The following is a 27,552-nucleotide window of genomic DNA, read 5'->3' as shown; positions in this document are numbered from 1 at the left end:
CTCCCCCTTGTTCCACGTATTCTACCGGTTTGCTACTTCCGGTAAAAACAATAAGGTTGAAAATATGGCAAATCGGGGGAAGAAGGACACAACCCCCCCTCCCCTGCTGTTAATGTCAGCTGGAGGAGGATTAACACTCAACCCTCCCGATCATCCGAATGTGTTTATGCCAGTCATTCAATCTGAACCACCCTTGTTTGTACCAGGTAAAAAAATTAAGTTCTGAACTTCTGAATTTTCTTCATCTTCTCAGTCAACTCAAAGTGAAAGTCAAATCTACCCATTTTACTGTAATACTAGGCCTACTCCATCCAGGTACTCCTCCAGACTCCAGGGTGTCTAGTATAGGGTCCTAGGCTAGAGGTATATCATTCCAAACCTAGATCTAGTATAGATTTCTAAGCAATGCAACCTACGTGCAAACTCTGCCAGACTTTTTGGCGAAAGATAGATCTACTCACAGTCACAGAAGCCTGAGAAGGTGTTAGCCAACTCTTCAAGGCTCTTGTCTTAGTCTTAGCTATGCCTGTGAGGATACACCGATACAACACATCAATAGAGCATGCAATATGTATGATGCAATAGGCTGAAAAAGTATTTTCTTCTGTGTAGAAAGACCTTGAAACCTGTTGAAAACTCCTAAAAATAACTGTGTCTTTTTTGTGAATGATGGTTACTGCTGTTGAAGTGTGGGAATCTACTAGAAATGGTTCCACTACTGATGTCCTCCGCCTTACTCCAGCCACAGTAGTCGGAGTTCCTTTGCGCAAGTTTTTTTAGTCAAATGACTACAAAAAGGTTACTGGCCTATATTAGCTCCCTTGTCTGCGATATCACCTCGGTGGAAGCGGACGTAAAATACAACTAACACTAACTAATTTAGCTCCCTTAATTTACACATAACTGACCCAAAACTGTACTTCACATAGCTTAACATATAATAAACCAATTCCAATTGAAATAAAGGTGAAGCCTTACCGCATACTTTCAACTGGCCGAAGTCATGGCGGCTTTCACATTATCATTATAAGAAACATCGCTTTGAAAATGTAGAACGCATTACCACAAAGAAAAACTGTTCGGTAACTATTTTAGTGGTCCAGTCTTCACTATTTGTGATAGAATTACTTATTTCAATACAAACTGTAATGATATGTGTTGACAACTGTGTGTTTGAACCTATTTGAACTTGCGTAAGGAGTCTTAGACTGTAACAATTGTAGCGGTAAACACAGTTTAACGATACATAATTGTAGCTAGGAATCTATGTGTATCGTACTGTACAAACAGATCAAAAGTCGATAGATTTCTTTACTGTATTTTGAATACCGGTATTTTTTGGTTTTATATTCTTTTTGATTATGTTGAACATATAATTGTCAATATTTTAAAATAGTTTTGTCAAAATTCTCAAATAAAAATGTAGAAATGCTTGTCTAGCTATTTTTTACAACCACTCTAAATTTCATGTTTCCCTTCCAGCCTTGCATGTGTTTCGTCACCTAGAAATCACTCGTTAAATTGATAATTCCATGTCTCGAGGATATATTTGCACCTGAAAAAATGAGATGGTGACTTCGAAAATGGACCAGGGTTTTGTGGGAAGAATTCATCCATGGTTTTAGGTACGATGTCGCCCACTATTTTGAGCTCGAAGGTCGATGTTAATAACATTGAATAATTTGCTGGCATGATAATTCATGTTTGCTAGTTCCATCTCCACGTTACAAGGCAGCACGTCGCCTTTTTTTATTGTCTTTTAGTAAAAAACAAAGCCAAGTCTAAAACTTGTTTTTGCCCGTCATCGTAGCAGATGATAATAAACAAAGCCATCGCTATGGTTGACCAGACATGAAAAACCTGCATGAATGTGTGACATGACAATCAAAAATGCACTGAGGGAGTCTAAAAAAACCGACTTAAAATCATGTGGTGTGGAATATAAACTGTGAATCAGACTATTAATAGAATATAAAGTAGAAATTTGTGTCATGAAAAGTTCTCTTAGAATGGTAATCTGCTGATTTGGACCTGGCGGATTCGACCATGGCTGATTCGGATCAGATTCTTAGCTTTTTTGGACCAAATTTATGGCTCATTCGGACCATGATAAGTCTCATTCAGACCATTATTTGAATGTCAAGAGTATTTAAAATATATTTGCATACATGTACATGCATATTTAATAATATGACAAAAATGACTATAAATAGTATAATAATAATAATAATCACTTTATTTCAAAAGGGTAAAAAATTAGGCCTGGGGTCTTTCTTACATTTTTCCCTTTTAACAACATCATGCATGCATAAAATCCGAAACAAATGTTTTACATAACAATAATAAATATATTATGATTAATGTGAAAATTATTTACACTATGAGAGATAAGAATAAAATCATACAAAAAATATATAAATAGTGATTGATTACTTCAGTAACAATGAGCTAAATCCCTGAAAATGTCCTTCAAATGCAATTGACAATTCCTCAATATCCCAGTTCACCCAAAACCAGCAAATAACCCAATGCTCCCCAATATTACCATATATATAGTCTACTACCCAGTATTATCAAATGATAATCCAATATCATCAAATAGCTGCATACCAGTACAATTGCATGTACCATCAGGACCATTTGATATAAATAAATAAATACTAGAAACACAGATTTAGACATCTAAGTTTTAAAAGGGTTTTATCTAGACTCTGTCATCACTACATGTATCTGTGCTTTTATTTTAAGAATTGTTTAGTGTTATTTGATTTCACACTCATAAAATCAAATAATGATTAAAATATTATACAAACACTTTTCTTCCTTATTGCAAATTATCACAGTAATCATCTTAAACGACACCATCAGGCCTTGAGATTTAAAACTAGCGAACATGAATTATCGCGTCAGCAAATTATTTAATGTTTTTAACATCGATCTTTAAGCTCAAAATAGTGGGCAACATCGTACCCAAAACCATTGATGAATTCTCCCCACAAAATCCTGGTCAATTCTCGATGTCACCATCTCATCACTGTTCATTTTTTCAGATGCAAATATATCCTCGAGACATGGAATTATCAATTTAACGAGTGATTTCTAGGTGAAAAAACACATGCAAGGCTGGAAGGGAAACGTGAAATTTAGAGTGGTTGTAAAAATAAAAAAACTAGACAAGCATTTCAACTTTTTTATTAGACAAATTTGCCAAAATTATTTAAAAATATTGACATTTATGTTTAAAATAATTAAAAAGAATATAAAACCAAAAAATATTCAAAATACAGTGAACAAATCTATTGCTTTTGTCACCATTAATACATATTCATATCCTGATTAGTAATCATCAAATTGACTTGAAATTTATGACCTTTTGATCAGTTTGAAAAATCTTGTGGGCACTCTAAAGGCTAAAGCTATCATCTGGTTACCTGTAGGCCTAGATGTTTTGTTTATGTTAGATCTAGGAAGAAGTAGAAAGAAGCTTGTTAAATTTTAATTACACGTACTTCGTGGCCAGTTGCCCATGATCAGCTTTTAATGATGTGTACAATGTAAACATGTACATGTTCAAGGTACATGTACCTGCTTAACAATAAAAATGTGACAGCCTTTCAGGACCGCTCCGATGACTTAGCTGTCATGGGCAAATGTTTTATTGTCTGGAAATCTATCTTTTTTTCAGATGAAGAAGGAGAAGCTGATAGTTTTGTGGGTCAATCATTTAATCCAACCCCAACCAAACCAACAACGCTATCACAACCAGGAACATTTAACATGTTTCAGCCACCTGGATCAACTAATGCAGATCTATTTGCTGCTGCTCCACCAACATCAGCATCAGATCCCTTTGCTCAGGTTGGGCATAATCCAAGACCCCCACATACGAAGATGGAAACACAAAAGAGTCAGCCATTGGCTCCGCCAGCACCATCTGTAGCATCTAACCAATCGGCATCCACTTTTCAGCAGTTTCCACCTCAGTCTCAAACAGGACCGGTTTTTGGTTCTGCTCCCTCTTCATCACCAGGTATAGAATTAGCTTCAATTACACATGTTTTATATACAGTACTATTTTGTTGAACAAAAATGTACCGTAATTTACTGTTATATCATATTTTTCATGGTGTAAGCTTATAGTTTTTATCAATAGGATCAGTCTAATTGCCCAGAGTTTAATCAGCTTAGTATATAATTTACTCTCCTTAATGTGAATTGTAAACTTAATCTACATGTATGTATGTGTATGTCAATGCACTAGTACCAAATATACCAAGCAAACTAAGCTGCCCAAAACATACAGATTTGAAATAAATGCTAAAATATGGCTTGCCACATTTAAAATATTGTATTTGTAACAGTCATACATGTACTTGGGGACATGCTTCTAGCTAACAATTGGGTTATGACCTTTGACCTTGAAAGTATTATTTAGAATGTTCATATTGCCAAAACGGTATGTAGGTAGTGTGACAGTATACTGATCTGGCACAGCTATAGTTTGATTACGGTAGGTGTGATTATATCTCATTGAGAAAATGTTTTTGATAAGTTGATAAAAGAGAACTCTGATTGTTTTATGTTTGGATGGAACAGAATTTGAGTTCTCTATGTTTGTGATATTTCAAATGGACATGTTACTTAGAAACACTCATCAACAAAAAGAAAGTAAGTTTGTTAATGAATGTAATACATCATTTACATGTAACTTATCTTCACCATATTTATACACTCACATTCTATATGCCTACATAAGTACATGTGTGTATTGTATTTGTAATGTCATGTTTATTTTCTTCGAAAACTAGAAGTTTTATAAAGAATCAAATGTCCAATTCTAATTTCTATTGGTATAGTTTACAGATATTTGGTGAATGTGAAATTGTTAGGCTTATGTAGGGTGACCTGTGCTCCCTGTTAGGCTTATGTAGGGTGACCTGTGCTCCCAAGATTTTCCGTACAGAAAATTGGTCTCGACACGGCGAATGTACACGCTTCAGTGGCTTGTCTAAAGTGATTTCTCACTTACTACGCAGTATGATAATATTCAGCCGTAGAGTCTATGATACTATAAATAGCCATCGCATGTGTAATTCTCTACACATCTATCAACTATTACAGCCGTAAAAAATCTATTGTTGACGATTCTGAATAGCAGTAATATTTAGCTTATTGGTTATTACAGCAGCCTTAGAAATTACGTTTGTTTTATTTTTTAAATTGCTTTATCATTAACTGTACCGTTAGGAGCGGCATCTTTTGGTTTAGTACAAATAATATCTCTGAAATACTTGCGTTGGGCAAGAACACGATACTAGCAGTAGTTTAATTTTACTTTTACAAGGTTCTTAAAACAATTGTTGAGTTGCCCAACGTGCATGTTTCTAAATTCAATTTCTTTTTCCAGCTTTCTGTTATGTTTTGTAAAAAAATAGTCTTGATTATCCCAGCCTGTCATCAAATGTACAATGGTTGGTAGACTGGTTAAGCGAGACACGTAGGGCACGTAACCTATTTTTTACTCACATGTGCTCGGATGTTGTGGTCGACACTAGTAACCATCTTTCAGAGTATTATTTATGGATGATTAAATGGTCATAGCTTATTAAGTACAGCATGACCGTTTATTTAGTGACTATAAATGTTTGAAACTGATCTAAGGCTTGGTGTAATATTGTGGTGTTATTGTCGAGATATTTGAAGATATTTATTTATGGTGGGGCACCCTACATGTAGCTTATGATAATAATATGTGACCTCAAATATTCTCAGGTTGTTGTAATTGATGTAGATGTAACTGTTATGTTGTTTCTCCAAGTGTCATATCTTTGACAAGGTGCATGCTTTCAAGTAGCTGGCAAGATGCCAATAACAGATAAAAATGCCCTTCTTATTTAATTACATGTAGTAACATTCTATAAAAGAAGAACATAATTCCTAATAAAATTAGGTTATTCGGGTGTTGCACATTGTAGTAATTAACCTAATGATCTACAATTGTACCATACTTTTAGATCTTTGATATTGTTGTTTTATTTTCAGGAACTCCAGTGAGTGGAAATATGTTTCGTAAACAGGGACGACCACAATATGCCCAACTTCCTCAAGGAACCTATGCAAATGCTCCATCAACTTCCAATCAGTTCCCTTCAAATCCAAGTTCACCCTTTGTTCCTCCACTGGCTCATTCTTCTCCTCGACCTCCAACAGCCATGGTTCCTCCAATGTCACAGCAGTCTTCATATAACCAGTCTCAGCCTTATTACAACCCGGCCCAACCCCAATCATCAACTAGTAGTTTTGTATATCAACCTGTACAGTATCACTGGTGTTTTAGTACTATAGTAGAAAAAAAACTCATCTGGAAACCATTTACAATCCGAGATTCATTAAAATTAGAAGAGGCCTTTCTTACAGGTATTTATTGTTAATACTTTTTTTTTATTTTACCTGATTTAATTGTAATTGGAGCCTTATTTCACTCTAGTTTTAAATTTTGTTGATCTAAACTTAAAGTAAATGAAGATATATAATTATTTCCTTACTATTTCTCTTTTTAATTGAAGCAGGGTTTCTGTTTCACCCAATAACAGAAGTCAGAATTAGATTACTAGAAATTAGAGTCAGTAAGCGTCAATTCCCTGTAGTGATGGTTCGATAATCGGTTTCAAAATCACTAATTAGCCGATAAGTGGCCTATCGGGAGAAATCAGTAACAACTCGGTAAATACCTTAAAATTATTGACACACGGTACATCTAAATAACCATGCTCACAACAACCGAAATAAAACTTGTTCCTATTTAGACGTACTGGTAATCCAAGAACCTCATCAGGGCTGTAAAAGGGAAAGAAAAGTATAAAATCCTTACCGGTTTCCGTTATCTAAATTGCCTCGCGCACGGCAACCAAAATTAAAGTTTTATTTCGGTTGCTGTGTGCGTTGCTGTTTGCACGTACCGGTAATATAGGTGTGTCATAAGGGACCGTAAAAAGAAAAGAATAAACTGTTCAAAATCCTAACCGGTCTCTGTTATTTTTTAAATCCTTATTCACACACTGTTTGAGATTTCGAGTCTCTCAATGCGATTTTTGAGAATATCATTTCTGCGCATGTGTAGACAGACATTACCTACAAAAGTCTACCCGGTAAAACTTTTGATTGTGATAGGCAATAAGCCAATTGCATGATAATCAAATTCATAGAATTGGGAAACACAGTCAATAAGTCGCGGCGGACTCTCTTCAATCTGTTTTCAATGCGTGCTGATATTACAAGATCACAAACTAGAACAATACCTAATTACGCTATTGAATTTTTTATTTAAATTGTTTCTGATAAGTAATCACAAATTTATAAACTATGAAATAAACAATGACCCCCACAATAGTTATTTGTCTATCACGATTCGCGATAATAAAACTAAAGAAGATATCAACAATGGCTCAGGCAAATCTTGCATTTGGCCTTACTTCGATCGCTTATCGTGAAGTAGTTCCAAATCTTACAACTTCGCGACATTTTTTTCCATCGTTTTATTTAGTTCACTGCTGGTATTGTCTGCACACTATCATAATAAGTAGAACTTTTGGAAAAGGATGGAAAGTATCACATGGTTTAAGCGTGATTGGAATGAAGGATGAAAGGGAAGATATCCCTTTGATGTCACGTGATTACTGTTAGACATTCCGGCTTCTAGATGCCGATAAAAATTTAGAAATAATTTAGTGATTTGTATAGTTATGCGAGGCTACTTTAAAAATTTTTTTTACATAAATTGTATCTAAAAATAAAACACACTTATATGGATATACTACTTCTGAATTTATTAACATGCTACGTTTCTATACACATACAGATATCGTTTTCAGAGGATTATAAATTGTATCAACAAATAATGACTCATAATATAGATCATAATTTATTAATTAATAATATTACAAACGAATAAGTTCCCATTAGATGTTTTATTTTTAACTAGTTCTAGAAATGTCGGGAGAATGTCACATGATTGCCACTGTTGACACACAGGTCAAGAAGCCATCGCTTTGATGTTTCATTCATTACCGCGTTACAACAATTTCGGCAACTATTATAGACATACATGTGCCGATCACTTTAGGGAATTATATCGTAATCAACACTTAAAATATGATAATCTCGACTTGATTAATTAATGATAAAGCAAATAATTAAGTTCATAATAGATGGTGTGTAATTTTGATTGTGTAGTAAGCGTGACCCAATTATTACTTCAAAAACACAGCGTTCGCGTTTCATTCCCACGGTAAAATAGTACAATTGCGTTTCCTGACGAATATCTACATAGATTATCATGCCATTTGAGACATTTTAATATGTAATAGTTTTATATCCACCACTATCGGTAATTGTATCTGTATCGGCGATATATTTCACTGTCAATATCTGATATCAGTAAAACCTATAGGTGGCAATATGGGACCATCACTTATTCCCTGAAATATTAACATACTATACGATTAGGATATGTGACCAGGTCATGTAATTGTAGTAAAACACAAAAAAAACCCCAAAAGACTGGAATTAAGTCATAATTTCAAGGATACCACAGTAGAATACATGTTGTTTAGAAATATGTTACTGTGGATATTTTCACAAATTAGTTCCATTAAAATTGGAGGAGGATGCAAAAGTGCAATTGATTTTTGAGAAAAGTATCGTGTTAATTAATCCTTAAAGATACATTATTCAACAGCTGAATTTTCAGGTCTTTCTTTAGGCCTTACATTTTAAATGTTATATGAATTATTAATTAGACATTTATTAACATGACAAGACCAAAACCAACTCTCGGCGCCATCAGATACTCAAGATTTTAGCTAGATTATAACGGTTTGGCCTTGTAATGATTTGATTTAAAACTGGGAAAGCGAGGCTAAGCCTCAAATATAGCAGCACCGTGGTTACGATAATGATAATACACAATAATAATAATAATATATTTATTCGTACCCAAAGTACAATATAATCCAATACACTTACAAAAATAAATATATGTCTATAAACTTATTTTGTACAAAGGTATTCTAATATACAGTTTAGATGTTCTTTATTTTCATTACGTTTGTCAATAAGATAAATCATATCAGAAATAGCACCAGCAGTCATAGAAACATGAATGTTAGCATTATTTTCATCTTTGAACAGAATACAATTAATGTTTGTTACAGAAATATCATATTTACAGAGGTTGTATTCAAAACAGTCAATACACACATCTTGTCAAAACTACAAACGGTAATAACTTAAGAATTTTCTGCTTAGGCTAAGGAGCGATAAGCAGTTTGATTGGTCAAAACCTTGGAACATAACAACTCTGCTTTTAATTGAGGTAGAATGTTTAAACTTGGCATAGTTGTTCATTAGGTGAATGTCTTGACTGAGTTCAATGATTAAGCAATTTCTTTGACTTTGAGTCTATCTGATAGAAAGTTATGAAACTTAGTGTATAGTTGATAATCAGTTTGATTGTTCGATACTTTTGAAAAAGATAAATGTGTCATTAATTAATATGAGAGAGAGAGAGAAATGGGGTTTAACGTCCACTAGACACAAACTAGGTCATTTCGGGACTTATTAATTAATTAATATGTGTCATCTATTTATTTTGGGATTTCGGCGGGGATATCAGCCTCACTGTTGGCTTGTTTTTATAGGTTTAAAACAGGATCTAGATAATACTATTGTATCAACTGATGGTGGTAGATATGATGTCAATGTTGGTAAGAGAGAGCGTATTGCTATATATTGGGATGAAGATGTTAAACAAGTTCAACGATGTTCCTGGTTTCACAAGAAGGAAGGATCGCACAGATATTTTCCTTATGATGAAGAATTTTCATCAAAACTGGAGGTAATATGTAACAGATAATGGCGATTCTAATTCAGTATCAGACGTCAAAAATTATAAATGTCATCAGCAACATCAGGACAATTGCCAGTGAGGACATTTGCCAGCGACATTGTTTTTTTTTTTTTTGTATTTATTATGCTCTTTTTGTTACCATGATGAATTAAAAATAATAACAAAATACTTAATATTTTATTAGATATTATTATCATATCATTCACGTGACAGTACTATATATATTTAGATTCATTTTACTTAAAAGATCTGCACAACTTCCATTACTTCTTGTGTTGCACAGTTTTTTCCCCAGCTATAATCTGTTCTGGCATTTGTATTGTGCTCAAATATTGATTATTTATTTTATAACTATTTTCAATTGAAATACTGTCTTGGAAAATGAATCGTAGTTATTTTTACTTGCAATAAAATTAACAGTTATGTTATTTTGTTTTGATAATGATTACATGTATAGATACTTGTAATAGGCCTAGCCTGTTCCTCAATCCTTTTCTGTGAATAAAATATTGTTTATACAAAAAAAATACTTGATATTAATAGGGCTTATACATGTACATCATTTAATAAACTATACTAAAAGCATGAATAAAATTGTCGCCAAATGTCCTGCTGCCAGTTTCCTTGCCGGCAATTTTCCTAGATGCATCATTATATTACATTGTACATGTTTTAAGTGCATAATTTACATCTTAAGCCGTATGCATTCAGACAATAATTTAATTTTTTATGCATTTTAAAGGGACCATCTGATTTTAACAGAGTCTCAGAAATAAATATCTGTGAAAGTCAAAACCATTTATCCGAATTTGTAACCCTTTTAAGATATCGGGTCAGTTTTTTTGTTGGGTGACCTGATAATCACCCAACAAAAAAATTGACCCGATATCTTAAAAGGGATACATGTCTGGATAAGTGGTTTTGACTTTCACAGACTTTTAGAGGTCTATACAGTATATGACCCACTTGCTGTACTTAATAATGAAAGGGGTAAATTTCACCTACATGTTTGGTTTTATCCAGACACGGTATTATACAGCTTGGGACACTGGTCTCCATTTCCAGATGAGAACGGACAGGTTTAAGTTGTTTGAAAACATATCGCATATATTGAGTTAGTTGCTCAGTCCTAAGATAGAGGATTTTAAGGGCTTTTAACACAAAATTAAGCAGTTTTATTCTCCAAAATAAAATCAAGATAGGCCCTTTAATTTTAAGTATTGTTTCAATGAAATTTTTACTTACTATGTTTTATAGGAAGAGTATAGAAATGCTGTAGAAAACAATGCATGGCATAAAAGATTGGAATTCCCCGGAGGAGAGACAATTGTGATGCACAACCCAAATGTTATTGTCCATTTCCAAGCCTCATCCCAGCCTGATGAATGGGGAACCGTTCAGGTGGTACGATATTATTCTTTTCTGTAGTGAATAGTTTGGAAAACCTTACCAAATCCTGGAATCTGAATTTAGTTTTACTTTAAGATGATAAGAAGGCATTGTTAAATAAACATTTTGATACAGAAAGTATTAGTTTGAGCTTATTCATCCCAGTCTGATGAATGGGGAACCATTCAGGTGGTACAATATAATTATTTTCTGTAGTGAATAGTTTGGAAAACCTTACCAAATCCTGGTATCTGAATTTAGTTTTACTTTAAGATGGAAGGAAGGCATTGCTAAAAAAAAACATTTTGATACAGAAAGTTTAAGTTTATTCAAAACAAGTATTAGTTTTTAATCAGTTGGTGTTGATTGCCAAAAATATTTAGCAATGACTTTAATTGTTTTACATGCATCACCTCGGATACAGCCCGTAAGAATTTCAACATGATTATTTATAATGGTCACTTTAACTCTACAATTTTGCTTTTCCTCCCTTTTTTAAATATTCTGTTTTATTTCATATTCTATTTTCTGTCCTGTTACTTTTTTTTTTATCTTAATGAAACAATTTCTGACAGCACTTGATTTAAAAATAGACATATAAATAGATTTAGAAACTTCCTGTGATTTTCCTTTACCTAATTAAGTTATTGTGCTGATAACTAAAATAGACTGCATATTGCACATTTATCATATGTGTAATAATTTGACTCATGTATGCTTTATTTATTTCAAAGATTAATAATAAGACAAAAGATCCTATAAAGATTATGATGTAATAGTAATGTCATTATGATTAATTTTAACAGAGTGTTTATGCATCACCTTTGGTGAGTTGAGGGAGTGCTGTTTTGTTTTTCATAGTAGAATTAACATGCATGATAGTGATAGAGTTTTTTATACGTCCACATAAAAAATGTGGACGTATTATGCCGTTGGTTCCTTTCGATATTGACATGTATCGGACCATAACTTCATGGATTATGGCCTCTGTATGAAAAATCGTGTTTTTAGTTTGTGGACACTCTAGAGGTCACAATTATTATCTGATTTAAAAAAAACTTATAATATATCACCGTTACACCGTAATATTGTCTGAGTTTGAATTTCATGAAAATCGGACCAAAACGGCCGGACAAAATGGCCACCCCTCGTACGCAAATAGTGTAAACATCTGGTATATCAAAGTTGTGGATCCTCTAGAGGCCACAATTTTGATCCAATTTTGAGGAAACTTCAAATGCAAGTTTATAACCCAAAGATCTCGGATCCTTTCAATATTCGTGGATATCGGATCGTAACTTCCTGATCTATGGCCTCTGATTGTACGAAAAATTGTGTTTTTAGCTTGTCGTCCCTCTAGAGGTCACAGTTATTATCCGATTTATAAAAATGTTAGAATATATCACCGAAATGTCCATAGAATTCAAATTTCATGAATATCGGACCAAAGCTGACGTACAAAATGGCCGCCCCTTGTACGCGAATAGTGTAAAAATATGGTACATCAAGGTTGTGGACCCTCTAGAAGTCACAATCTGAATCTGATTTTGATTAAACTTGAAATTCATGTTTATAACCCAAGGATATTGGTTCCTTTCAATATTTGTGCATATCGGATTGTAACTTTCTGAATTATAGCCCTTGATTGTACGAAAAATCGCGTTTTTATCTTGTGGTCCCTCTAGAGGTCACCAATTTTATCCGATTTAAAAAAAACGTTTGAATATATCAATATTACATCCTAATGTAACTTCCTGAATTATGGCTTGTTGACCTGCTAGAAGTCACAATTTGTATTCAATTTTAAAAAGTTTAAATATATAACTGTTAGACATCAATGAAGGTTGAGTTTGAATTTCATAAAAATCTCACCAAAACTACCGGACAAAGTGGCCGCTCGTACACAAATAGTGTAAAAGTATGTAATACCAAGGTTGTGGACACTCTAGAAGTCACAATTTTTATCTGATTTTGATGAAACTTGAATTGTATGTTTATAATCCAAAGATCTTGTTCCTTTAGATATTTGCGCATATCAGACCATAACTTCCTGGATTATGGCCCGTAGAAGTCACAATTTTTATTCGTTTTTGATGAAACTTGAATTGTATGTTTTTAATCCAAAGATCTTGTTCCTTTCGATGTTTGCACATATCAGACCATAACTTCCTGGATTCACAATTTATATCTGATTTTAAAGAACGTTTAAATGTATCACTGTTACACCCTAATGACTGAATTTCGTAAAAATTGGGCCGAAACTGCCCGACAAAATCGCTGCTCCTTCAACGCAAATAGTGTATAAGTACAATGTATGTAATACCAAGGTTGTTGACCCACTAGAGGTCACTATCTGTGTTCGATTTTGATGGAACTTAAAATTTATGTTAATGTCTGAAAGACCTCGGTTCCTTTCGATATTCTGGAATATCAGATTATAACTTCCTGGATTATGGCCCCTGATTGAACGAAAAACCACATTTTTAGCTTAGGTAGCAATTTTGATCCAATATTAAAAACTCTTTAATTATATCATTGTTATACCATAATGAGCGTGGAGTACAAATAGAATCAGAACTGCCCAACAAAATGGCCGCTCTTTGTACTCAAATTGTGTAAGAGTATGTAATACAAAGGTTGTGGACCCTCTAGAGGTCACAATTTTTGGCCAATTTTTATGAAACTTAAAATATATCTTTATATCCCAAAGATCTCAGACTGTAACTTCTTGGATTATGGCCCCTGATTGTATGAAAAATCACGTTTTTGTTTTAGCTTGTTCTATATCCATCTCTTGCCAAATGTTGGCGTATATTGCCTGGCAACCTCTAGTTAAAAAAATAATTATTAATGCTTGTAAATAGATTATAACATTTACAATAATGATAAAAGTTATTGAGATAACAACTAACAATATATTTTTGTTTTTGTCAAATATATCAACACAACACAATAATGTTAAAAATCTGAGGATCTGTTGAGATATTACAGAATATGTAACTAAGTACAGGCTATGTAACTTTGCAATGTTGATAATTGAATATATCATTGAGAATATATGGATTGATGATTGATAAATAAGATGGATTTTAGAGAAAATCTAATGAGATATTTAATCTTGCATGTGCTTTTTATTTCAAGGTTTTTTTTATACTTAAAGGCTGTAGTTTTTCTATAAGATATTTTTGCTACCTCATTTTCCCATTATTGTTTAGTGTGAAGCAGTACAAGGATTTTATGGTTTGTGCAGAACATTAAAAAAATAAAAAAATAAAAATACCTTGCTCTTGATGGAAATGTCTTTATACACTCAAAATTGCCGTGGTAGTATATTATTGCCACCCTGTCCTTCAGTCCATTCTTCCCCTGGTCCATACACAGTTCTTTTAAAGGCTTTGACATTATTTTTGATTTAAACTTGCTGGGATTGGTTGACAAATCCTAAAAGAGAAACCTTATCGAAATTCAAAGTTACTGTTTCAAACTTACTGGCTTTGTTCATATAGTTTAATTCAATTTCAAACAGAGCTATTGGCCCCCTTACCCAAACTTATACCCCCCTCACCCTCCCAGGTAAGCAATCATTCAGATTGCTGAGTGTGTGTGTGTGTACATGTATATTCTTTTCCTGGCCACGCTATGTTTAGAGACTAGGGCTATTTAGTTTGTAGTGATGATTGTTTATAATTTGGCACAACCTATATCAGTGGATTCACAAAGCATCTATGCACTCTCTCGCTTTTCCTGAGGTTAATTAGCAAACTAAAACTTTTGTCTGAGGGATATGATCTTTGTTTTTATAATTAAATACATGCATTTTTACATTCTTATTATTAACTTTTAAAAAAAAGCAAAGGAAAACTTATCTACAATTATTTCTGTTGCACATAGTTTTTATGATTGTATTTTTTTTCTGTAAAGTGAATCGAAATACTCAACTTAATTCCAATTTTGAGATAATTTTATGATATATTGAAATTAAATGAAATGGGGTTTGTACACCAACCGGGCTAATGAAGACAGTATTATTTACGAAGTGAGCAAGTCAATAAGAGGCTGTCATAGCTTAATCACTATATCATGGATTTGTTTTTTTTTATAGGGAGATCAGATGAGACCTAAAGTTGTAAAACGAGGAGTAGATGATTTTGAAACAATAGAAGATGGTGAGTTATTGCTTTGTATAAAGATTTTATAGTATCATGTGTGTTGAAGCACAGGAATCAGACCTTCTAATCATATTATATACTCTTCAAAAAAAAAGTAGGGGATATTGAAATGCAAATACCTATGCAGGTTGTGATATATGATAAATAGTCATGGACACTTGACATGCTTTGAGAGTGTGTTCACAGATGAAGAACTTATCGCCCCAACAGAACCACTGAGCTGCACGTGCGACACGCAATAGTGCCATATTCATACATCATACCAAACTAGACAAAATGATAAAAAAATAACAGGAATGCATAAATACTCCCCACAAAATGATATCATAGCCACTTGTTTCCAATATTTACATTATTTTCGTTCGTTAACGTTTGTCATCGACACCAGTATGTAATCCATAACAATTCAAGATGAGAAAGGCAGCTCTTAAAAATGCGTTGACTTATATAGTGATTTTAGCTGCTTTACATGTAGATAATTATAACGAGATAATAATTATAACGATAAGTGAATCGTCAATAAACATTAGTCAACTGGCGGTGTGTAATAGACAGTGATACAATCATAAAATTGTATATTGGATGTGCGGTCCCTGTGACGTCACCAGCCAATCAACCGGATTAAGGTTGTAATTGAAATATGTCAGATAATTTTAATAAGATTGGTGTGAACTTGCTGTAATGTGTATACACTGGCTATACGTACATATAATATTGTCTGGTCACTTGATGTGCTCCTTAAGTTAAAAAGACTTAATCCTCAACATTTCAGTGAGACCCCAGTATATTCACTTCATAAAAATACAATTTCCTTTCTCTGTGACAGTCTCTTGTTCAATCTAGCATTGACAATTATACATGCAAAAAATAATAATAACAATGACAAAACTTGTAATGTTTTCTAGCTGGGGAATATTGTAAATGAGAGCCATTAACATAGAAGTCGTAATCCTGTTCTATATTGAATTTACTATAGGTGAATCAAACCAGATAGATCATCTAGTATTTGTAGTACATGGTATTGGTGCATATTGTGATGTTAAATTTAGAAGTATAGTTGAATGTGGTAAGTATGGTTTCCATCGATTTGAAAAACGTTGTGAATACTCCAAAGGCTAATTTTATCATCCAACTGATTTTAAATTTATACATAGTGTTTATGTTTATGAGTTGAAATGTATTGATTTTTAAAGATTTCCAATATCTTAAAGTATCATCTGGTTACCTGTACATGTTTAGTGTCTTGTGAAAAGAAGAATGAAATCTGAGAACCTTTGTGAACTGCTTGTGTTTCATTGCCTGGCAATCTGGCAATCTACATGTTTATTTTGTCTGCGTGCTTTGCTGATACATGTACATCTATTCCATTCTTAAAGATTTGCGACATAAATAAAACAATTAGCAAATGGCATATGGTGCAGTATAATGATGCAGCTAAAAATTTATTTCTCAGATACTAAATCATGATAAAATCTTCATATGCATATTAGATTTCTCACTTCACATCATTCTAGTCTTCAGTTTGAAATATTATGTTCATTTTGATAAAAGTATGTACAGAACATAATATAACTATTATTAAATTTGTGTCGAATGATAATTTCTTTTATTTCTTTGTAAATTCCTTATGTCTAGTTGATGATTTCCGGTCAATATCTCACAGTCTATTAGACAGCCATTTTAAAATATATAAAGATACTGGTAGATTAAATAGAGTGGAGTTTTTACCTGTACATTGGCACAAGTTTCTACATTCTGATGCTACTGGTATAGATAAGTAAGTCATTAGTTTCTTCTATCTTCATCTTCTCTTCAATTTTAGTGCTATCTTTGAAAAGATCCTGAACTAAGGTAGTGCCTTGACAATTTTCACTCAAGGCCCTTTAATTTATTATTTTGGCAAGAAATCAACAATACTCCCTAAACCTGAATTTGTTTGATGTCCAGTGCTTATTTAGGTAGGCAAGGAAGAGTTCTATAAATGTTGGAGATACTTTCCTGACCCCAAAACCATAAAAAGTAAAGTAGTCTGGACTAGATCTTTATGATCTCTGTATTATTTTGTGAAAGATTCAAGATATTCATTAATTTTGGAAAACCTGGAAGTCTCGGGGTTTAATCTCTAAATGCCAATCACGGGTTTGAAAGTCCCAGACTGGTCTGTGTATGAATTCAGTGTCCACAAAAGCCACTAAAGTTGACATAAAATTCAAAATGATTTTTATTTTCTGCAGACGATTAAAAGCCATCACATTACCAAGTACAGCCAAGTTACGAGAGTTTGTTAATGATACATTATTAGATATTCTATTTTATACCAGTCCCGCTTACTGTCAGGTAAATTAGATTTTAATACATTATCACCAATAATAAACATTTTAAATAAAAAACGTAAAGTAATAATAGAGTGGTCTACAGTTTCGTATGTTTCTATAAATAATAGATGTTAAACATACCTTTCTGAATATTAACCTCTGGAGCCAATTAAAAAATTACATTATTTGCGTGTTTGACTTTTTCTATTTTAAAACCATTATAACCATGTGCATTAGGCTAGCTATAGATAGAATAAAAAATACTTTATGAAACCTTTTATAAAGTTGTCTACTTTGCTTGTTTTAGAATTAGGTTTTTGCTATATCTTACTTCCTAATTTAGAAAAGGTACCTCCTTTTACGACAAAAACAAGAGATAATTTGAACATTTCTTCTATAGATAAGAATTTCTGTTTATTTCTATTTTATTAGCATACATTTGCTTTCCTATAGTTTAATGGTTTGATCTGAAATCTTTTCTGCAAATCGTTCTTGTTTACCTAATAGTATTATTTTACAAATAAAGTCATACTCATAACATCATGACTTAATTAAGATCTAATCAAACTCCCAATTTCACTGTTTTTTGTTGTATTTCAGTTAATAGCTGAAACAGTAGGAAGAGAAATTAATCGTATTTATCAGTTATTTTTATCAAGACATCCATCATTTAAAGGTTCTGTCTCGGTGGCTGGTCACAGTTTAGGTAAAAATATTCATTATTCTGTTTGCACCTTTTTTAATTTTCAATTTCACTGTTCAGGAGTAATTGGTTGAAAATTTATTTTAGTTAAAATATTTGACATTCAGTAATTTATTATACATTTCTTTTGTATATTTCTACTAAATACTATATTAAACATGCATTATGCAAGGGCTAAATCTGGCTATCGCAGGTCTTTCTTTGCCCCTGAAATGTTATCTAAGTTATTAATTGGACATTAATTAACTTATCCAGACCATAAACAACTCTTGGTGCTATCGTTAGCCTGCGATATTTACTGGATTTGAATACATTTTGTGATAGATAATTTAATGTAAAAATGGATAATTGAGACTTTGTTTCTTATCATACCAACTTCAGTAATGACGACCGAGACTAGCCTAAAATTCAATGGCTAATATCTCGGTTCAGAGTGAAGCAATTTATCTGAAATATTCAGCATATTATTATAACTATTATAGCGAGAACGGTTAGCTCTTTATCTAATCTTACCTAATTATAATGTCCCTTTAAGTTAATATTAACTTTATCCAAACCTTCTTGTTTCAAAAATAAATTATATTCCTTACAATCATCTTACATATTTAAATTGTTATTTGTCAAAGAAAATTAGTAAAGGAAATATTGTTTTAAATTCATTGCAAAGTTATGAGTGTTTGAAGTTTCACAAAATGTAGCGTATATTGTTTATTGCCGTAGCAACAGGCAAAGTTTCAATTATCATTAAATTCCTAAATGGCTGCGTTTTTTTAAGAGAGTTGATTATAGGCTTGTCATGTTAATAAATGTTTAAATAATAATTTATATAACATTTGAAGCCAATAAGCAGATTTAGCTCCTACGTAATGCATATTTTGAAAACTCTTTAAATTCTAATGTCTAACTATTCATATCATATTTATAATTCAATCTGTATAATCATCTGTCCATAGTTCTATCTTTTGTACTTTCTAACTTCATTCTTTACTTGATATATTTCAGGTTCTTCCATTTTATTTGATCTTTTATTACATCAAATTGATCCTAATGCACCTAAGGATATGACCACACCCCCAACTGAGGTACCTGCTGAAAAACATGTACAGGAAGAAGAAAAAGTATGTATTTCTCACTATTTGTTATGGGTATTCTTGTTGACATCATCAGACAAAAAGTAGATTATGGTTTGCAATGCTATTTCCTAAAAGAGCATTGGTGGCTCAGTCAGTAAGACCTGGTTCGCTAAAAAGGAGGTCTCGTGTTCGCTCACATTGTTGACCGAGAAAATTCCTCAGAAACTTCCAATGTGGTTTCCCCTTGTCAGTGGTGCAGGACGAAGGACCTGACAAAGAACAGTGTCTAGTCATTCAGATAGTACATAAACCCAAGGATATTGGTGTGCATGTGAAAGAACTAATGAAAGTTGGAATTCGAAAGAAGAGTAAGCCGGAGTGCTGCTGTCCAGGCAAAATTTCCCACATATGCCTGTCTTAAACATACATTATGCAAGAGCTAAGCTGCCTATTGCAGCTTTTTCTTTAGGCCTGAAATGTTATCTAAATTATTAATTAGACATTAATTAACTTATCCAGACTATAATCAACTCTCGATGTCATCGCTAGCCTGCCATATTTACTGGATCGGAATCCGATCTGCTGCTCAACGCTCATTGATGATTAAATAAAAAAAATCGATAATCAAGACTGTTTTTTATCATACCGACTTTAGTAATGATGATCGAGGCTAGGCCTAAAATTCAATCACTAAATTCTCTGTTCAGAGTGGATCAATTTGACTGAAATTTTCAGCAAATTCTCTTTACATTATCAAGTTTTTAACTATACTATTCAAAAAAAGTAGGGGATATTTGATTTTTAAGTGTTATTAAAGTCACCTAATGAAACTGACGAAGAAACAAATGACAAAATGAAATGAAGTTCACATTCATCGATTTATTCCAAATGATCGTTAGACTAAGTAAGGCACAGACTGACCATTATAAGGGTAAAATGATACCCGGGGTCAAACAGCAAAGTTACCACAGCATCACAACCAAGTCAGTAACGGGTAAATCCTCCTCTGTTTGCCAAACAAGCATTGATCCGACGTGGCATACTCCTAATGAGACGTCTAAGGTCATTTTGGTCCAGATTGTCCCATTCCTGTTGCTACACAGCAGCAAGTTCTTGGACATTGGCAGGACGTTGTTGACGTTGACGTAACCTCTGTCCAAGCATGTCCCAGACATGCTCGATGGGGGAGAGGTCGGGACTCAGTGCTGGCCAAGGTAATGTGGTGATGTTCTGTTGTTGGAGGTAACCTGTAACGATCCTGGCCCTGTGACATCTTGCGTTGTCATCCTGGAAGATGAAACGGCGGCCATGACGTCGTGCGAACGGCACAACATGGACTGCCAAGATGTTGTCCCGGTAGTACTGGCCTGTAACACGCCCTGCAACAACATGTAAAGCCGTTCTTCCAGCAACAGTGATGCCTCCCCACACCATAACAGAACCACCCCCAAATCGATCATGTCTGATGACGTTAACGTCTTGGAAGCGCTCGTTTCGACGACGCCACACTCTCCTACGTCTGTCCAAAAAATCAACAGTGAACCTTGACTCATCTGAAAACATCACATTGCTCCAGCGTCGATTATCCCAGTGTTGACGATCCCTACACCAACGACGTCTTGCCTGAATGTGATGATCTCTCAAACAAGGGATCACGCGAGGACGTCGGGCGCGAAGGTGACCCCTATGCAGTCGATTCCGAATCGTCTGGCCACTCACTCTCACACCAGTGTCTGTTTGAAGACGAGCGCTGGTCTGATTTGCTGTGATGACACGATTTCTCAAGGCCAAGGTACGGATAAATCGATCCTGGGCTTGAGTTGTCGCCCTTGGTCGACCTGAGCGTGGTCTGTCCTGTACAGATTGTGTATCACGGTATCTGGACCATAGCCTGCTTATGACAGACTGAGAAACATTCATCGTCCGCGCCACAACCGCCTGTGTTGTGCCGATCTGTAGCATGCCAAGGGCACGTAACCTTTCATTTTGGGTAAGCCGACGCATATCAAAATGTGTTTTCTGGTCACTAAAACAATTAATCTGATGTTTCCACCCTGGAATTCAATGCCACAATGACTGTAACATTCAAAGTCAGAGTCGTGCAAATCTTGGGTTGGACCCCCATGATGATCCCAAGCATCACCTGCATTCCATGCGGTAGCTATTGGTGCGTTTGGGCGTCACATGTAACTGGAAATGTTTCTTCTGTTAGGTTCTATAGTGACTTTTTTCGTAGTCATTTGCATATTTTAGTATTATGCCCCCAAAATCAAATATCCCCTACTTTTTTTGAATAGTATATTATAGTGAGAACTGCCAGCACTCTTCTAATCTCCCATAATGTATCTTTAATTAGCCCAGTCGGTGCAAAAAAGTAGAACATTAAACCCTATTTCATTTCATTTCTCTATTTCCCAAGAATCATCTTGAACTTTCGCTGAATCAAAGTAAAACTTCTTTTTTTGTGTATCATTGATTTGTATGGCATTGTATTATTACATGTTACATCCTTTACAAGAGCTCTAATTGGGGGTCAAGATCATAGCTAACTTTCTGAAGAACTTATTGTAAGAATGATTTAGAAATGTCAATATTTGTTAAAATTTTATATCTATTTTATTTTCAGAACAAAGAGTTAAGAGAAGAATCTCCTGAGTTAAGTTTAGAAGATTTATTAGAGAAAGTTGGTCTACAGGATAAACTAGAAGTTTTTACACAAGAACAAATGGACATGGAAGCCTTGGTAAATATAGTATTTCTATTCACTATCTTTATACAGTTAATACAAATTGTTATTTATTTGAAAATAAATGATCCAGCTATTAAACATGAAATTATTGTGTGCATATATCTGTACTAGCCAATAAAAAGTTAGTACAATAGTCTTAAAACAAAGTTTTTTACAAGATGCACATAGATAAATTCGTCACTAATTTCTATCTAACATTGGCTTTCTACCATGATAATCAATCTTTTATGAATGAATCAATGTTTATTTTGTAATGATCATATTATATATATTAAGATTAATACTGTTATTTAATGTTGTACAGATTATGTGTAGTGAACAAGATCTGAAAGACTTGGGTCTACCTATGGGACCTAGAAAAAAATTACAAGGCCTTCTAGCTGAAGAACAAAGCAAAAAGGTAAACCTGCTGCACAACAGTGAATTATATTTTGATTGTAGTGTATATATATTAATGCCTGGCAGAATGCACAATATACCTTCAAGGAATAATTACATGATTTGATTATATATTTAACATAATTTACTTCGCTTCAGATTGGATCATTAAAAGACTTTTGTATATTTTTCATTTCATTGACTGTGTAGACTAGCTGTAAAACAATGTTCTAGGTATCCTTTACCACTTTTTAAAAATAATTATCAACTTCAGGAAAGAAAAGCGAAAGAATTAATTAAGACTACTGAAAGAGAAGAAGCTGATAGAAAAATGAAAGAACAGCAAGAAAAAATGGTGGCAGAGGTTGGACTTAGTGAAAACCAAAAGTAAATTTATGCTTTTTATTTTCGTTTTCTATAATGTGATTTATAAGTTAACTATGTCAGAGAATTTTTGATTTTAGAGCTGTCTGCATCAATCTTAGCTCAGTTAAATTCGGTTTTTGAAATTTTAAGCTGCTTAGTTTACAGTCAATGTCCAAAAAACTTGAGAAATTTAGTAGTTTTTACATTTAAGATATTTTCCTCCTTGAATAGTTGCTTTTTACATAAAGATTATTTTAAATTATGAACATTGAAAACAGTGGATGAAGTAGAACTTTGCGAATGTTGGACTTCTACTTCAACAAGACTTTTAAAGTTAAGATTATAACTCTATGAAGTATTTTTCTATCATAGTAGTATGTTTGCGTAACTTACTAATACTGTATGTAATGGGAATGTTTAATTTAGATAATTTTTGTTTTATGTGGTTTCAGTGCATTACGAGGAGCTGGACGTTCATCTGTTCAATATACACCTGGATTAGCTGGTACTGGTCAACCTTTTGTACAATATCCACAACTACTCTTCTCACCATCAGCTTTATTTGCTCTTGGTTCACCTATAGGCGTATTTCTATCTGTTAGAGGTGTAGAACAGATGGGAGAAGAATTTAAATTTCCAACATGTCCCAGGTTTTATAATGTCTTCCATCCAGTGAGTAATTAATTTAATAAATCGTATTAGCAAGCAATTGAATAAATTTTTGTGTACTTCCAAACAAGAAACAGTTTATTTCAAATTAAAAAAAAATTATTAATTGAACCTCCATTTTGAAAGTTTTAACAAATCATAGTCTTTTGCAAACTTGTCTACCAATGCATGTATATTACCTACTGTTATCTTAGAAAGACCACTGTTTAAAGCCACATAGAAAGTAATTTTAACTTGACATTTAGAACAAATATAGTTTATTTCTGACTGTACAATAGTGATCATTTGATGCTAAAGTTTCAAAGAACTTTTTTTTTTAAGAATTATTCAAATTCATATATATTAATGTTTTCGGGTGTTGTTTTTTTACAGTTTGATCCAGTAGCATATCGTTTAGAACCTTTAGTGAATCCAGCTGCTAGTTTGATCAAGCCATTTCTCTTACCTCATCATAAAGGCCGAAAAAGATTGCATCTTGGTAAAAATAGATTACTTATTTCAACACATTTGTCTCTTTTGATTGACTGGCATTTGAAATTGACCATCAGACAGATTATCCTTAATGTCAATTTACAAATAATAACATTAGAAAACCATAAATACTATTAAGTTAGTGTGATTTTTCTCCACTTTTTTTTTTTGTACTGTTCATATGAAAATAGTTATTTTTTTTAAATCTGGGAATATAGTCATTGGTCTGTAGTAATGAAATATATGGCTATTTAACTCGATTTCTTTGTATAACTGACAGAATGATGGTTTTCTATTTAATATAGAGTTAAAGGAAAGCTTAGCTCGAGTTGGTGCAGACTTAAAACATAAGTTTATGGAATCATTGAAAAGTACATGGCATTCTATACAAGATTTTGCTATGGCTCATCGTTCTACAGAGGAAAGTCTAGAAGAACAAATGGATAAACATGTGTCAAGTGCCATGGAAGAGTTAAATATACAAGATGATAAAGATGAAACATCTTGTAAGTATTGGTAACTTATGATTAATACATACATGTGCCACAATAAAATATAGATTTTACCCTTGTTTCACTTAGTAGAATTTTGTGAACAACAAAAGATATTATCTGATCTGTATTAAATTTATTTGCATTAATCAAATTGGTGAAACCAAAATATTGATTGAATTTAGGCTATTTTCAATGATTACTTCTAGGTTTATAGCTCTCGTTCACTTTGTAGAAACTTATGAATGCCACCACCTGATCTACTTGTTCCTTTTTCTTTTTCTTTTTTTTTTGATAATTATTTGTAGTTATTGGCTTTGAGTATATCTTGTAATCTTGGGAATACCCCAGTGATATTATACAACATAATGATGTTTATTGTCATTTACACAATGCATTAATTGATATCAGTGTATGCTTTGGTGCCTGGCAGCAAACCTATATTTACCTAATGATTCACAATGCAAGAACCTTTAAGGACTGCTCAGACAACCTATCTTATTTTTCCATCAGTATAATAAGCAGGTACGTGGCAAGGAGTAGGATCGTATGTCCAACTTCGTGGGTTTTCTCCAGGTCCTCCGGTTTACTCCCACCGCTAAAGACCCCTACGCGCTAGCAAATTATTGAAATAAAATTGAACTATAAGTTAGTCCCGAGTGGATGTTAAACCCCATTTCTCTCTCTCTTTAAATGGTTGGAGCAACAACTGTATCTACATACATGTATACAGGCTATAATCATTTCAATCTCAAATAGTATATAATTTTAAAATGTTAATATTAACAAACAATCCTGAGGAAGTTAAAATTACAGTGAAAACCACTTCCGAAGGCCCTTGAGCTTGTTATGATACATTTTTAATTTTTAACTTGTTATGATACATTTTTAATTTTTACCTTGTTAGACTGTTAAAGTGTTAAATACTTATAAATAGCCCTGTCCCAAAAGTGTGTTAATAAGATGATAATTATTGACCCCCATATATGACTTTGTGATTTTAATTAATATATTTCAGCTGTGACATCTAATCCAGACGAAGATGTGAGTATGGGACAGTTAAATGCTGGAAGAAGAATAGATTATGTCCTGCAAGAAAAACCTATAGAAAGTTTCAACGATTATTTATTTGCTTTAACTAGTCATGGCTGTTACTGGTAAAATTACTTCTTTATTTAACACACCATATTTATTTATCTTATTCTTTATCTGTTTGATAATCGGCAAACAAAGACCACTAACCATATTGTATCAAGTTGAAGTCATCTATGGGTACCTCTTCTCTTCTATGATAAACATTTCATTTCACCATCTGTCATCAAATTGAATAACTTGTATACGATAATAAGATAAGCTCATACTACTTCTCATTATGAGGAGCTTACAAACTTCTGTAGAACTGTTGTAGTTTCGAAATTAAACATCTTTTACTGATCAATTTCCTAGATTTAAATCTTGACAGGTCATTTGCCTTCATATGTATATTTATCATTATCTTTTCATCTAGTGGATTTTATTGGTAAGTTACTTGGCTCCCTTCATTTATACCTTGAGTGGATAAAGCGAATAGGCCTACTGCTCAAGTATTAATTGTTCAATTCATTGACAAATTCCTTTTTTTGTTGGTGTTGGTCACATGTTTTATTCCCTAATGTTTTCGTCATATTTAACGTACATATCCTTAGAAATTCTGTACTATTTATATACTCCTTCAGTCATCAGTTGTTAGACATTAAATTCTGGCAATATTTAGCTATAAATTCCTGTTACTTGTATGTCCTGAATAGATTTATCTCAAGTAATCTTTGGATGCACCCAGATTGCTATTGGGAGAATCGGGCGTATATTATAGTCAATCTGTTAAATAAACCATTTGGCCAAACATCTAGTCATTTGGTCAAATGCCCAATGTGGTCACGCATTAGGTAAGATGCCTGAATTTTCTCGTCATTATATGTCAGAGAAATTAGCAAATTTTTCTGCCTGCTTCTTCTATCAGTATCAATTTCATTTGTTTTGGTCAGACTCACTATACTAATTTCCTGCAGGACTGTATTTAAAACGACAAAAATACACCAGACTCTAAGACTTTGTCATAATTATATTCTGAGAGATTTCACCACACAGAAACCTTGTAATGTTAAATTTTAAAGTATTTAATAGTAATGCCACTTTTGGCAGATGTTTCACTGTGTCAAACTGTCATGGCAAGCTTCCCCTTCCTATTCATAATGTGAAAATGGTTGCCTTCTTTTATTTTCAGCTTAGAAACTTGTGCATGCGCTAAAATAAATGTTTTAATTCACTAATATGTTCTAATTTCTACGCTGAATTTTCCATTGAATTGTCTCTTTGGTACTGTCACTCTGAATGAATGTTGAAAAGACAATTGGCAGTTTTAGGAATTCTTTAGCTCCATCCCTGTCTAGCTATGATCTGAAATCCCTATGTTTGTTTGTAATACAATTGAATCATAAAAAGCTTTATATATTTTACAAAATATCCCAATTTGTTTCTATTTCATTTGCAGGGAATCTGAAGACACTGTGTTGATGGTTTTAAAAGAAATTTATGAATCATCAGGAATAACTCCACAGATGCCAGGACCAGAAGGAGTCCACAAACGTGCTGGAAGTCAACCCCCGCCACCAGGACAACCAACATTTCAACCTCCTCCAACTTCAACTGATCACCCATTTGCTCAATATAAGCCTCCTCCGGTACCTACCATGGTACCACCACCAATCAGACCACAAGCTCATGGTATGCCACCAAGTATGGGACAAACTGGACCTGTGGGAGCTCAAGGCCCCCCTCCGCCATTTCAACCAAACGCCCCACCACCTATGAGTGGTTTTGTTAGGAAATAATA

At 33.3% G+C, this 27,552-nt stretch overlaps 1 protein-coding gene across 1 annotated transcript; it reads left to right on the top strand.

The window, feature by feature from the left end:
- LOC126815265 (SEC23-interacting protein) lies at positions 1-27,233 on the top strand. The gene is made up of 15 exons (XM_050540831.2): positions 1-206; positions 3,686-4,030; positions 6,043-6,417; positions 9,699-9,895; positions 11,165-11,308; positions 12,103-12,123; positions 15,399-15,462; positions 16,442-16,531; positions 17,101-17,242; positions 17,700-17,802; positions 18,381-18,486; positions 19,486-19,601; positions 22,183-22,299; positions 22,610-22,724; positions 27,211-27,233. The coding sequence occupies exons 1-15, from the start codon at positions 65-67 to the stop codon at positions 27,231-27,233; spliced, it is 2,100 nt and encodes a 699-aa protein (XP_050396788.1). The 5' UTR covers positions 1-64.
- The last annotated feature ends 319 nt before the right edge of the window (positions 27,234-27,552 follow it).

This window comes from Patella vulgata, chromosome 3, assembly GCF_932274485.2.
Source record: "Patella vulgata chromosome 3, xgPatVulg1.2, whole genome shotgun sequence".
NCBI classification, from domain to species: Eukaryota; Metazoa; Mollusca; class Gastropoda; family Patellidae; genus Patella; species Patella vulgata.
Note: the sequence above shows the minus strand (reverse complement) of the source record. Positions and strands in the feature narration are given on the sequence as shown.